We start from the raw sequence: 14,891 nt of genomic DNA, 5'->3' as shown, positions 1-14,891 counted from the left end.
AAAAACCCTAAACCTTGGAGGCCGCAGGCTGAAATTTGAACTGGCCAATCAAGATGTGCCAGGTACACTGAGGTGACCTTCTTGGCCAATAGGGATTAAATGACCACAGATCAGATTCAACAAGGGTATAAACGGGGTCCCGCCGGAGGAGATTTTGGGAATCAGTCCTCCTTGGAGAAGTGGTTCTGCAGTCGGGGACTCCCCCTTGGGTTGGGGCACTGCCCGAGGTAACTCCTCAAGGGAGAGAGCCCTCAGCTTTTAGGTGCGTGATATGCGCATTTTGAGTCATCACTTTAAATCTTAAGAATTCTTAAGTTGGCTGTGTAGTACTAATTCCCCTTACATCATTGAGCCTGTAGTTCACTATTGTTGCTGGAGTTCTAACTAACTTTTCTATTGAAGAATAAATCTGAGCTTTAACACCTGTTGGATTTGAGTGTGCGTGCATTCATAACAACCACTTGTGACCAGCCACCAGCTGGATTTAAGTCCCTTCACCATCACTCTTTGGGCCTGGCCATCCAGACAGTTTTTTACCCAGCAAAGAGTACGCCCATCCAAGCCATGACCAGCCAGTTTCTCCAGGAGAATGCTGTGGGAAATGGTGTCAAAGGCTTTACTAAAGTCCAGGTAGACAATATCCACAGTCTTTCCCTTGTCCACTAAGCAGGTCACCTTGTCACAGAAGGAGATCAGGTTAGTCAAGCAGGACCCACCTTTCATAAACCCATGCTGACTGGGCCTGATCACCTGGTTGTCCTGTACATGCACCATGATGGCACTCAAGATGATCTGCTCCATAACCTTCCCCGGCACCGAGGTCAGACTGACAGGCCTGTAGTTCCCCAGATCTTCCTTCCAGCCCTTCTTGTAGATGGGTGTCACATTTCCTAACCTCTAGTCAACTGGGACCTCCCCAGTTAGCCAGGACTGCTGATAAATGATTGAAAGTGGCTTAGTGAGCACTTGCACCAGCTCCATCAGTACCCTTGGGTGGATCCCATGTGGCCCCATAGACTTGTGTGTGTCTAAGTGGTGTAGCAGGTCGCTAACCATTTCCCCTTGGATTATGAGGGCTTCATTCTGCCCCCTGTCCCTGTCTTCCAGCTCAGGGGGCTGGGTACCTGGAGAACAACTGGTCTTACTATTAAAGACTGAGGCAAAGAAGGCATTAAGTACCTCACCCTTTTCCTCATCCTTTGTCACTATGTTTCCCCCCACATCCAATAAAGGATGGAGATTCTCCTTAGCCCTCCTTTTGTTGTTAATGTATTTACAGAAACATTTCTTATTGTCTTTTATGGCAGTAGCCAGATTAAGTTCTAGTTGGGCTTTGGCCCTTCTAATTTTCTCCCTGCATAACCTCACAATATCCTTGTAGTCCTCCTGAATTGCCTGCCCCTTCTTCCAAAGGTCATAAACTCTCTTTTTTTTCCCTGAGTTCCATCCAAAGCTCCCTGTTCAGCCAGGCCAGTCTTCTTCCCTGCCAGCTTGTCTTTTGGCACACAGGGACGGCCTGCTCCTGCGCCTTTAAGCATTCCTTCTTGAAGAATGTCCATCCTTCCTGGACTCCTTTGCCTTTCAGGACTGCCTCCCAAGGGACTCTGTCAACCAGGGCCCTAAACAGGCCAAAGTCTGCCCTCCCAATGTCCAAGGTAGCAGTTCTGCTAACCCCCCTCCTTACTTCTCCGAGAATCGAAAATTCTATCATTTCATGATTGCTGTGCCCAAGACAGCCTCCAACCATCACATCACCCACAAGTCCTTCTCTGTTTGCAAACAACAGGTCCAACAGGGCACCTTCCCTAGTTGGCTCACTCACCAGCTGTGTCAGGAAGTTATCTTCCACACACTCCAGGAACCTCCTAGACTGTTTCCCCTCTGCTGTATTGTATTTCCAGCAGACATCCGGAAAGTTGGAGTCCCCCATGAGAACATGGGCTAGTGATTGTGAGACTTCTCCCAGCGGCTTATAGAATATTTCATTTGCCTCTTCATCCTGGTTGGGTGGTCTATAACAGACTCCCACCAAGATATCTGCCTTGTTGGCCTTCCCCCTGATTTTTACCCATAAACACTCAACCCTTTCATCACCATTGTCAAGCTCTAGACAGTCAAAACACCCCCTAACATACTGATTCACATTGTGATGAAGATTTCTTTACATTGCATAAATAATGATTTCAGAGACTGTGGTGGGTTGACCCTGGCTGGACGCCAGGTGCCCACCAAAGCCGTTCTATCACTCCCCCTCCTCAGCTGGACAGGGGAGAGAAAATATAACAAAGGGCTTCTGGGTCAAGATGAGGACAGGAGAGATCACTCACCAATTACCGTCACAGGCAAAACAGACTCAACTTGGGGAAAATTAACTCAATTTATTACCAATCAACCAGAGTAGGGTAATGAGAAATAAAACCAAATCTCAGAACACCTTCCCTCCACCCTGCCCTTCTTCCTGGGCACCGCTTCACACCCAGATTCTCTACCTACCCCCCACAGCGGCACAGAAGGACGGGGAATGGGGGTTACAGTCAGTTCATCACACATTGTCTCTGCCGCTTCATCCTCTTCAGGGGGAGGACTCATCACACACTTCCCCTGCTCTAGCGTGGGGTCCCTTCCACAGGAGACAGTCCTCCATGAACTTCTCCAATGTGGGTCCTTCCCACAGGCTGCAGTTCTTCATGAACTGCTCCAGCATGGGTCCTTTCCACGGTGTGCAGTCCTTCAGGAGCACGCTGCTCCAGCACAGGCTTCCCACGGGGTCACAGCCTCCTTCAGACAGCTACCTGCTCCGGCATGGGGTCCTCCACGGGCTGCAGGTGGAGATCTGCTCCACCATGGACTTCCATGGGCTGCAGGGGGACAGCCTGCCTCACTATGGTCTTCACCATGGGCTGCAGGGGAATCTCTGCTCTGGCGCCTGGAGCATCTCCTCCCCCTCCTTCTTCACTGACCTTGGGGTCTGCAGGGTTGTTTCTCTGACATGTTCTCACTCCTCTCTCCGGCTGCTGTTTCTGTTTGTCCTGCACCTTTTTTCCTTCTTAAAAATGTTATCACAGAGGTGTTACCACTATCGTTGATTGGCTCGGCCTTGGCCACTGGTGGGTCTGTCTTACAGCCGGCTGGTATTGGCTCTGTCAGACACAGGGGAAGCTTCCAGCAGCTTCTCACAGAAGCCACCCCTGTAACCCCTCCACTACCAAAACCTTGCCACACAAAGCCAATACAGAGGCACTTTCTAATGCCAGCAGCAAGTCACAAAACTTCCCAAATACAACTTTAGATGATTTACCTGAATGTACATAGCTGAGAAGCTTTGAAAGTCAGTACAAAGACAGTCACCATGAACTAAAGGAACAGACTATAGGCATCTGATACAGAACATTCAACAAAATACAATTAGATTTTGCGGCGTGATTCAACCATGTGATATATGAAGATTTTTATCAAACATGTTTAACATTTGATTTAAACAATGTTCTCTCAAAAATAGTACAAAAGGTTTTTAAACAGGCATTCTTAGACACACAAACAAAACCCAACAACAACAACAAAACAACCAAAAAGCCACAAAATACGCTTAAATACATAATTATAGTTTGTAAATTATAAAAAGGTAGTTTACCATCACTGATCCTTACCAGTTTTCTGATTGGTATATATATCTGTCTGTCTATGCATATTGAAAATCCTGACAGAATAACCTCCAAATAATTTTTTCCAATGATGCTGGGATTTTAGGTGCACATTTTGAGTTGTATTTCAGTAGTATTTGGACCACCTAAATTCTTACTAGCTATCTGTGATTGTTCCCCTTTAAGGTATAGCTGTTTAGAAATACAACCTAGCACACACCAGTGCTTCAAAGTTGTTTGAATAAACTAGTATTCAGTGGCTGTTTCAAAACTTTAGTTCATTCTTCAAGTTTATGCCTCCTCTTCAAGACTGGTGGAAAGCTCTCAAGACTGAATAGACTATAATGAAATTACACCAGTTTTACAATTTAGAGGTTTCAGTTTAGCTATTTAAGTTAATAATAAGAAAAACTTCACCCATAATATGGCAAACATACATATATTTACATATGAAATGCAGTAAGCAAATAGTGTTTAATATGAATTTACCATTTAGAGAATGGAATTATCTGGCCAAGGATTCTGAAAAACTGGCTTCTGGAAATTATTAATTAAAGATATAAATAAATAAGAACTGAAGTTCCCCTTATAATTCAATAACAAAAGTCTTAATATAGCTCATAATTCTCTCTTAATGTGTTATTCTCTCCCTTTTGGCAGCATTAGGAACAACCTATCTGCATTTTGAAAACAAACTAAGTTTCCTTGGAATTTATTTGAAATTCCTACATTCTGAAAATATTCAGAGAAAATTATGCATTTTAAATGTTTTAGCGGAAAAACTGAATGTTTACACATATTTTTGAAAACAAGGGTTTGAAGAAATAAGTTTAAGGCTTTTAAAGATGAAAATTATGAAAAAGACTCATGTACAACAGTGAGATTCCATTTTAAGGAATGCTACTAAATGACATAGTTTGAAGTTGCGTGACAGATGCACTCTACTCCTTAACCAAACTAGTGGTAGTTTAGTACAGGCTTCAAAGGAGGTAAAGGCCTAAGCCGTAACCAGGCCAAGAACTTCTCTAGTTCCAATCTATTCTCTGAAAACCCACAAAGGAACAGAGTGACATGGTGAGCATCGATGCATATGAGCTTGGAACACCAATCATGCGATTAACACATGAATAGCAGGTGGCTTTTCCAAGACTCATTTATCAAGGAACAAAGAAAGTTGGGGATACAAGGAGTCTCATGCTTACCTTTTCCATTGCATGTAATTTGACTACAAGCCAACCACTTTATTCCATAAATATGACAGCCTAAGTGGCCCTCCTTTGAGCTCTCCCTGCTAAGCAGCTCCCCTTGAGCTGGGACGCCTCTCAAGGTTGCTCCTCGAGGCAGAGAGACCTCTTACCAACTGCAGATCTTTGGTAAGTGACTGATATCACGCATAACCTGGTATTATAGTGCACTAAGATTTTGTCTTGGTAACTTTGAATCATTGTTATATCCTTGGTGCAGTACAGTAACAGAGTGAACCTTGCCATCGAACTTTAAGTTGCACTTTTACAACATCTTACTTCAATAAAACCACTTTTGCTGATACCTTTGACAGTGGTTCTTTAAGCGGTCTAAATCACCCATTCACAACAAATTGGCATAGTCAGCAGGATCATAAATCAGGATTCGTGACAAGTTGTAAATACACTGTCATTCAGGAATTCCAAAATTCAGCATTCTTCCCCTCACTGCATTTGTATAATTCTGGAACAAACTTGTTACTCAGTATGGTTTCAACAACATTGGTAGATGAACTTGAACACCTAAAGTGGAAGTCAAGGCACTATAGAGTATAAAACATGTACCTTGATAAATTGAGGAAAAAGGTATCCAGAACAACAGTCTAATTCAGTACAGACTGTGCAGTTTCTTTAATAAGCCATGCCACTTGGTCCAGTTCTTGTTCAGCTTATTCCACTGTTATCACTAATCAAATACTAAAGAAAGAAAACTAAGCCAGCCACAAAAGCCACTACTCTTGGTCTTCAGTTTTAGGCTTTTCTTCTGTAATTTTTAACACATTAAAATCGTTACCTCCAGAGAAAAGATTATGAATTCAAATTAAATGACAAAGAAGATACATGACTAAATAGAAACAGTCAGACTGCTTTTTTTCCAAACACACAAGAAGCACATATATTCAGTATTTTTCTTACCTGCAGATGTGCAGCTCATGGAAATGTGCCTGGTAAACAGGCAGACAGTATCATGCTGATCTATAAAAATCAGGTAGTTATGATACAGTTATTTCAGGATATATTATCATATCAAATTCACTGAAAAATATACCTCAAAAAACCAGTCATCACCCCAGCCCTTTTTTTTTAAATTACACACTATTTAATCTAGACTTGTCGTGATTTAACCCCAGTCAGCAACTAAACACCACGCAGCCACTCACTCACTCCCCCCCATCCAGTGGGATGGGGGAGAAAATGGGGAAAAGAAGTAAAACTCCTGGGTTGAGATAAGAACAGTTTAATAGAAAAAGAAAAAAATGAAACTAATAATGATAATGATAACACTAATAAAATGAAAAGAGAAATAATAAAAGGATTGGAATGTACAAATGATGTGCAGGGCAATTGCTCACCACCCACCGATCAACGCCCAGCTAGTTCCTGAGCGGCCATCCCCCGCCCCCACTCCCCCCAGTTTATACATGTATTGGTTTTGTTTGGCAAGGTTTTGGTAGCGGGGGGGGGGGGGGGGGGTTACAGGGGTGGCTTCTGTAAGAAGCTGCTGGAAGCTTCCTCTGTGTTCGAGAGAGAGCGAGCCCATACTAGCCGGCTCTAAGAGTTCGTGGAGGACTGTCTACCAAAAAGACTGTGATGGGTTGACCCTGGCTGAACACCAGGTGCCCACCAAAGCCGTTCTATCACTCCCCCATCCTCAGCTGGATAGGGGAGAGAAAATATAACAAAAGGCTCGCGGGTCGAGATAAGGACAGGAGAGATCATTCACTATTACCGTCACGGGCAAAACAGACTCAGTTTGGGAAAATTAACTCAATTTATTACAAATCAACCAGAGCAAGGTAATGAGAAATAAAACAAAATCTCAGAACACCTTCCCACCACCCCTCCGTTCTTCCCAGGCACAACTACACTCCCGGATTTCACCACCAAGCCCCCCCAGCGGCACAGGGGGACAGGGATGGGGTTTACGGTCATCACACGTTATTTTCTGCCGCTTCACCTCCTCAGGACGAGGGCTGATCACACTCTTCCCCTGCTCCAGCGTGGTGTCCCACCCACGGGAGACAGTCCTCCACGAACTCCTCCAACGTGGGCCATTCCCACGGGCTGCAGTTCTTCACGAACTGCTCCAGCATGGGTCCATTCCACGGTGTGCAGTCCTTCAGGAGCACACTGCTCCAGCGCGGGTCCCCCACGGGGTCACAAGTCCTGCCAGAAAGCCTGCTCCGTGGGCTCCTCTCTCCACAGATCCGCAGGTCCTGCCAGGAGCCTGCTCCAGCGCGGGGTTCCCACGGGGTCACAGCCTCCTTCGGGAACCCACCTGCTCCGGCGTGGGGTCCTCCACGGGCTACAGGTGGATATCTGCTCCACCGTGGACCTCCCTGGACTGCAGGGGGACAGCCTGCCTCACCAGGGTCTTCACCACGGGCTGCAGGGGAATCTTCGCTCCGGCGCCTGGAGCATCTCCTCCCCCTCCTTCTTCACTGACCTTGGTGTCCGCAGGCTTGTTTCTCTTACATGTTCTCACTCCTCACTCCGGCGGCAGTTTCTCTCTGTCCCAACTTTTTTTCCTTCTTAAAAATGTTATCACAGAGGCGTTACCACTATCACTGATTGGCTCGGCCTTGGCCGGCGGCGGGTCCGTCTTAGAGCCGGCTGGTATGGGCTCGCTCTCTCTCGAACACAGGGGAAGCTTCCAGCAGCTTCTTACAGAAGCCACCCCTGTAACCCCCCCCCCCCCCCCCCGCTACCAAAACCTTGCCAAACAAAACCAATACAATACACTAGATGTGGCATCACACGGTATGGAATACCCCGTTGGCCACATTGGGTCAGGTGCCCTGGCTATGTCCTGTGCCAAATTCTTGTGCCCCTCCAGCCTTCTTGCTGGCTGGGCATGAGAAGCTGAAAAATCCTTCACTTGAGACTAAACATTACTTAGCAACAAATGAAAACATCAGTGCTATCAACATTCTTCTCATACCTAGCTCAAAAACATAGCAGTATACCAGCTACTGGGAAGACAATTAACTCTATCCCAGCTGAAACCAGTACAGTATCCACCCCTTATTCTATATTGGGTTTGTGTGGCAAGGTTTTGGTAGCGGGGGGTGTGTGTGTTACAGGGGTGGCTTCTGTGAGAAGCTGCTGGAAGCTTCCCCTGTGTCTGACAGAGCCAATACCAGCTGGCTCCAAAACGGACCCACTGCCGGCCAAGGCCAAGCCAATCAGTGATAGTAGTAGTGCCTCTGTGATAACATTTTTAAGAAGGAAAAAAGGTGCAGGACAAACAGAAACGGCAGCCAGAGAAAGGACTGAGAGCATGTCAGAGAAAGAACCCTGCAGACCCCAAGGTCAGTGAAGAAGGAGGGGGAGGAGATGCTCCAGGCACCGGAGCGAAGATTCCCCTGCAGCCCGTGGTGAAGACCCTGGTGAGGCAGGCTGTCCCCCTGCAGCCCATGGAATTCCATGGTGGAGCAGATCTCCACCTGCAGCCCGTGGAGGACCCCATGCCGGAGCAGTTGGGTGCCCAAAGGAGCCTGTGACCCCGTGGGAAGCCCATGCTGGAGCAGGATCCTGACAGGACCTGCGGATCTGTGGAGAGAGGACCCCACGGAGCAGGTTTTCTGGCAAGACTTGTGACACCGTGGGGGACCCACGCTGGAGCAGTGTGCTCCTGAAGGACTGCATGTCGTGGAACGGACCCATGCTGGAGCAGTTCGTGAAGAACTGCAGCCCGTGGGAATGGCCCACGTTGGAGAAGTTCATAGAAGACTGTCTCCTGTGGGTGGGACCCCATGCTGAAGCAGGGGAAGAGTGTGATGAGCCCTCCCCCTAAGGAGGATGAAGTGGCAGAAAATAACATGTGATGACCGTAAACCCCATCCTCGTCCCCCTGTGCCGCTGGGGGGGCTTGGTAGAGAATCTGGGAGTGAAGTTGTGCCCAGGAAGAAGGGAGGGGTGGAGGGACGGTGTTCTGAGTTTTGGTTTTATTTCTCATTACCCTACTCTGGTTGATTTGTAATAAATTGAGTTAATTCTCCCCAAGCTGATTCTGTTTTGCCCGTGACAGTGAGTGATCTCTCCTGTCCTTATCTCGACCCACAAGCCCTTTGTTATATTTTCTCTCCCCTGTCCAGCTGAGGATGGGGGAGTGATAGAGCAGCTTTGGTGGACACCTGGCATTCAGCCAGGGTCAACCAACCACACTATACCATTGACGTCATGCTCGGTTCCCATACCTTTAGTTACATCCTGGTCAATCATCATCACCTTTTCCATCCTTTGAGATATATAAATAATGATATACATATATATATGTAAATATGTATACACACACACAGCTATCATGCCTTTAGTTTATGGGTCGTGTTCATAAAATGTTCACTGAGTTCATTTAGTTCCCGACTCTGGGCTCCATCTGTCATACCAGTCTGTCTGGGCAGGAGGGATGGTGCAAAGTCCTCTCAGTCGGTAGAGCAGGATCGGACTTCAGTGCAGTATGGCGAACAGGTGACATTGGACGCAGCAGGAGGATGGTGTGCACCGTTGGATTGTTACATGCTGGAGTCAGTTCTGGTTCCATCACTACTGCACTTTGCTCAATTTTATCACAGTTCTTTCTTGCTTGATCTAAGTAATTCTTACTGTAGTACTATGGATATAGCATATAACAATTATAGTAATGATAACATACAGTAGCAGGGATATATAGCAACTAATACCATACAGTTTAATTCTGGCTATTCTCACCTAAAATCAAATCCCCTTGAGGCACACATCGGACTTCCCCATCCTTTCGCATCACCCACCAAGTGCACCCAGGCCCTTGAGCAAAAACAATCCCACAAATGGGTTTACCTTTGCCTGAGGCAGGAGTAACCCAGACTGTCTTCCCTAACATATTTTTTATGTGCACTACAGGGACTTTATCCCCTTCTACTGTACGTAAAAGTTCCGACTGGGCAGGTGTCACGACCCAGACTGGACAGACCACAGAGTCGTGTTGAATTTGGAATTCCCTCAGGCTAAATTAAGGTGAAACGACACCAAACAATCAGTTAAACATTTTATTCATGACAGAAGCAAACTGAACTTGGGAGGCATAACAGTAGATGATGTGGTTTCTCACAACAGGAATTGGCATGGAACTACCTCAGTGAACCAGGTAACCTGTGGTAACCATATACATCAATTCAGGGAAAAAGGAGAGCCCTCCCATTGAGTCATGAGGTTCAGAGCAGACCCCCTTGCTTTCTAGACTCCTTCTCAGAGAGGAGCCTAGGGGCAGCTAGATTCACTCCTAGTCCCAGACGTGGTCAACAGTTTTATATCTAAAGGGATGAGATGTAGGGATTGTGGAAAAGGAAAAAGAAAGAGAGAACAAGACAGAGAGAGAGAAAAAGGAAGAGAGAAATATATCACCCATCCTGGGTCCAGTGCTGGTTCAGTCAGCCAAGGGGTCCCATTCTGGTGGGCTTGCGCACCTGGGGCTTCAGTTTGTGTCCTTTCATTATCCTTGCCGCTCCTTCAGGCAGGCACTTGAACTCATTAGGCTAATTAGGTGTCATGATCAGTTTGTGAGACTTTGGGGAGTAACTTCCCCTTCCCTACAGACATGATCTTTTGCCATGCATGGTGAGCTGTCCTGCTTAGCATATCAGAACATCATATCTAAGCGGCATGGTGAATTGCCATGCTCAGCATATCAGAAAAAGCATTATAAAAACGCTATGCACCCTCCAGCACGCCATCCCTGTCCTGTTGCTGATGGGCTTCTTTTCACCTGTGGTTCCTTGCTCTGCAGTTTGTTGTTATGCAGAACTTGACCCACCACAACGTTTTAGACATTAACTCTCAGTCTCGCACAGCAGGGCCACCCCAACTGGCAGATCCTCTGGTGCTGACTAACCAGGTGGCTTTTGCTAAATGTGTATCCCAATGTTTGAAGGTTCCACTCCCCATTGCTCTCAATGTAGTCTTTAACAGTCCACTGTATCATTTGATTTTCCCAGAGGCTGGTGCATGATGGGGGATATGATATACCCACTCAATGCCATGCTCTTTGGCCCAGGTGTCTATGAGGTTGTTTCAGAAATGAGTCCCGTTGTCTGACTCAATTCTTTCTGGGGTGCAATGTCGCCACAGGACCTGCTTTTCAAGGGCAAGGAGAGTGTTCCAGGCGGTGGCATGGGGCACGGGATATGTTTCCAGGCACCAGGTGGTTGCTTCCACCATTGTCAGCACATAGCGCTTGCCTTGGCGAGTTTGTGGGAGTGTGTCAATCTGCCAGGCATCCTCATATTTCTATATCAGACATCACCCTCCATACCACAGGGGCTTTAACCGCTTGGCTTGCTTAATTGCAGCACATGTTTCACATTCATGGATAACCTGTGCAATAAAGTCTATGGTCAAGTCCACCCCTCGATCTCGAGCCCATCTATATGTTGCATCTCTTCCCTGATGGCCTGAGGTGTCATGGGCCCACAGAGCCATAAATAGCTGTATTGGTTTTGTTTGGCAAGGTTTTGGTAGCGGGGGGGGGGGGTTACAGGGGTGGCTTCTGTAAGAAGCTGCTGGAAGCTTCCCCTGTGTTCGAGAGAGAGCGAGCCCATACTAGCTGGCTCTAAGACGGACCCGCCGCCGGCCAAGGCCGAGCCAATCAGTGATAGTGGTAACGCCTCTGTGATAACATTTTTAAGAAGGAAAAAAAGTTGGGACAGAGAGAAACTGCCGCCGGAGTGAGGAGTGAGAACATGTAAGAGAAACAAGCCTGCGGACACCAAGGTCAGTGAAGAAGGAGGGGGAGGAGATGCTCCAGGCGCCGGAGCGAAGATTCCCCTGCAGCCTGTGGTGAAGACCCTGGTGAGGCAGGCTGTCCCCCTGCAGTCCAGGGAGGTCCACGGTGGAGCAGATATCCACCTGTAGCCCGTGGAGGACCCCACGCCGGAGCAGGTGGGTTCCCGAAGGAGGCTGTGACCCCGTGGGAACCCCGCGCTGGAGCAGGCTCCTGGCAGGACCTGCGGATCTGTGGAGAGAGGAGCCCACAGAGCAGGCTTTCTGGCAGGACTTGTGACCCCGTGGGGGACCCGCGCTGGAGCAGTGTGCTCCTGAAGGACTGCACACCGTGGAATGGACCCATGCTGGAGCAGTTCGTGAAGAACTGCAGCCCGTGGGAATGGCCCACGTTGGAGGAGTTCGTGGAGGACTGTCTCCCGTGGGTGGGACACCACGCTGGAGCAGGGGAAGAGTGTGATCAGCCCTCGTCCTGAGGAGGTGAAGCGGCAGAAAATAACGTGTGATGACCATAAACCCCATCCCTGTCCCCCTGTGCCGCTGGGGGGGCTTGGTGGTGAAATCCGGGAGGGTAGTTGTGCCCGGGAAGAACGGAGGGGTGGTGGGAAGGTGTTCTGAGATTTCATTTTACTTCTCATTACCATGCTCTGGTTGATTTGTAATAAATTGAGTCTGTTTTGCCCGTGACGGTAATAGTGAATGATCTCTCCTGTCCTTATCTCGACCCGCGAGCCTTTTGTTATATTTTCTCTCCCCTATCCAGCTGAGGATGGGGGAGTGATAGAACGGCTTTGGTGGGCACCTGGTGTTCAGCCAGGGTTAACCCATCACAATAGCTCACCCTTATGTTGCCAGTCCAGATGCACCTGAGCCACTCCAACCTTAGCAGCCTGATCCACCTGCTGGTTGTTTGGATGTTCTTCAGTGGTCCAACTCTTAGGTATGTGAGCATCTACGTGATATACTTTTCCCAATAGCTTCTCCAGCTGAACAGCAATATCTTGCCACACTGTGGCAGCCCGGATGGGTTTACCTCTGCGCTGCCATTTATGCTCTGCTTCCATTGCTGTAACCACTCCCACAGGGCATTTGCCACCATCCATGAGTCAGTATAGAGATAGAGCACTGGCCACTTTTCTCTTTCAGCAATGTCTAACGCTAGCTGGATGGCTTTCACCTCTGCACACTGACTCGATTCACCTTCTCCTTCAGAAGTTTCTGCAACTTGTCGTGTAGGACTCCATACAGCAGCTTTCCACCTCCGATGTTTTCACACAATGTGACAGGACCCATCAGTGAACAGGGCATATTGCCTCTCATTTTCTGACAGTTTATTATACAGCGAGGCCTCTTCAGCACACGTCACCTCCTCCTCTGGCGATGTCCCAAAATCTTTGCCTTCTGGCCAGTTCGTGATCATGCCTAAATTTCCTGGGCGACTGGGGTTTCCTATGCGAGCCCATTGTGTGATCAGTGTGACCCACTTACTCCACGTGGCGTCAGCCGCGTGATGTGTAGAGGAGACCCTCCCTTTGAACATCCAGGCCAGCACTGGCAGTTGGGGTGCTAAAAGGAGCTGTGTCTCAGTACCAACCACTTCTGAGGCAGCTCAAACTCCTTCATATGCTGCCAATATCTCTTTTTCAGTTGGAGTACAGCAGGCCTCGGATCGTCGATATCCCCGACTCCAAAACCCCAGGGGTCAGCCTTGGGTCTGCCCTTGTGCTTTCTGCCAGAGACTCCAGGTAGGGCCATTTTCCCCAGCTGCAGTATAGAGTACATTTTTACCATCTTGTCCTGCCCAGAAAGGCCCAAGGGCTACTGCATGAACAATCTCCTGTTTAATTTGTTCAATGGCTTGTTGTTGCTCAGGGCCCCATTTAAAATCATTCTTTTTCCGGGTCACTTGATAGAGAGGGCTTACAATCAAACTGTAATTTGGAATATGCATTCTCCAAAACCCCACAACACCTAAGAAGGCCTGTGTTTCCTTTCTGCTAGTCGGTGGAGACATAGCTGCTTTTTTTTTTTTTATCATGTCCATTGGGATCTGATGATGTCCATGTTGCCATTTTACTCCAAAGAACTGGATCTCCTGTGCAGGTCCCTTGACCTTATTTTTTTTATGGCAAAACCAGCTTTCAGAAGGATTTGGATTATTTTTTTCTCTTTCTCAAAGACTTCCTTTGCTATGTCACCCCATGCAGTGATGTCATCGATGTACTGCAGGTGTTCCGGAGCTTCATCTTTTTCCAGTGCAGTCTGGATTAGTCCATGGCAAATGGTGGGGCTGTGTTTCCACCCCTGGGGCAATCGATTCCAAGTGTACTGGACACCCCTCCAAGTGAAAGCAAACTGTGGATGGCACTCTGCTGCCAGAGGGATTGAGAAAAACACATTAGCAATGTCAGTTGTGGCATACCACTTGGCTACTTTTGACTCGAGTTCGTATTGAAGTTCTACCACATCCAGCACAGCAGCAGTCAGCGGCGGCGTGGCTTCATTCAGGCCATGATAGTCAACTGTTAGTCTCCACTCCCCATTAGACTTTCGCACTGGCCATATGGGACTATTAAAAGGTGAGAGAGTTTTGCTGATCACTCCTTGGCTCTCCAGTTGGCGGATCAACTTGTGGATGGGAATCAGGGACTCTCGGTTGGTGTGATATTGCTGCCGGTGCACTGTTGTGATAGCTATTGGCACTCGTTCTTCAACCCTCAGCAAGCCAACCATAATCGAAGGGTCTTGAGAAAGACCAGGCAGGGTAGACAGCTGTTTAATATTCCCTCCGTCTCTAAGGCAGCTATACCAAAAGCCCATCGATACCCCTTTCGGTCCTTAAAATACCCCCTCCTGAGAAAGTTTATGCCAAGGATGCACGGGGCCTCTGGGCCAGTCACAATGGGGTGTTTATGCCACTCATTCCCAGTTAGGCTTACTTCAGCTTCCAATACAGTTAACTCTTGAGATCCCCCTGTCACACCAGAAATACAGATGGGTTCTGCCCCTTTATAACTTGATGGCATTAGAGTACACTGTGCGTTGGTGTCTACTAGAGCCTTATACTCCTGTGGGTCTGGTGTGCCAGGCCATCAAATCCACACAGTCCAATAGACCCAGTTATCCCTTTCCTCCACCTGGCTGGAGGCAGGGCCCTCTAATTCTGGTCATACTATCTAGTATTCACTTCTCGTAAAATTGGCTCAGAATTCCCTTCAAGAGGATCAGAAATAAGATCAGCCCTTCTATT

At 47.7% G+C, this 14,891-nt stretch overlaps 1 protein-coding gene across 2 annotated transcripts in view; it reads right to left on the bottom strand.

The window, feature by feature from the left end:
- Nucleotides 1–9,093: 9,093 nt before the first annotated feature.
- LOC126035336 (uncharacterized) overlaps nucleotides 9,094–14,891 on the bottom strand; it is a 141,275-nt gene continuing 135,477 nt past the window's right edge. The window contains exon 2 of one of the 2 annotated variants that reach the window (XM_049793851.1): nucleotides 9,094–14,778. In XM_049793851.1, coding sequence (XP_049649808.1) covers nucleotides 11,257–12,285 — 1,029 coding nt within the window. In that variant the 5' untranslated portion in view covers nucleotides 12,286–14,778 and the 3' untranslated portion in view covers nucleotides 9,094–11,256. The remainder of the gene's footprint in view (nucleotides 14,779–14,891) is intronic. The other variant, XM_049793852.1, reaches the window with a different exon arrangement.

The sequence above is a fragment of the Accipiter gentilis genome, chromosome W, assembly GCF_929443795.1.
Source record: "Accipiter gentilis chromosome W, bAccGen1.1, whole genome shotgun sequence".
NCBI lineage: Eukaryota > Metazoa > Chordata > Aves > Accipitriformes > Accipitridae > Astur > Astur gentilis.
The sequence above is the reverse complement of the archived record's forward strand: the minus strand, read 5'-3'. Positions and strand labels throughout refer to the sequence as shown.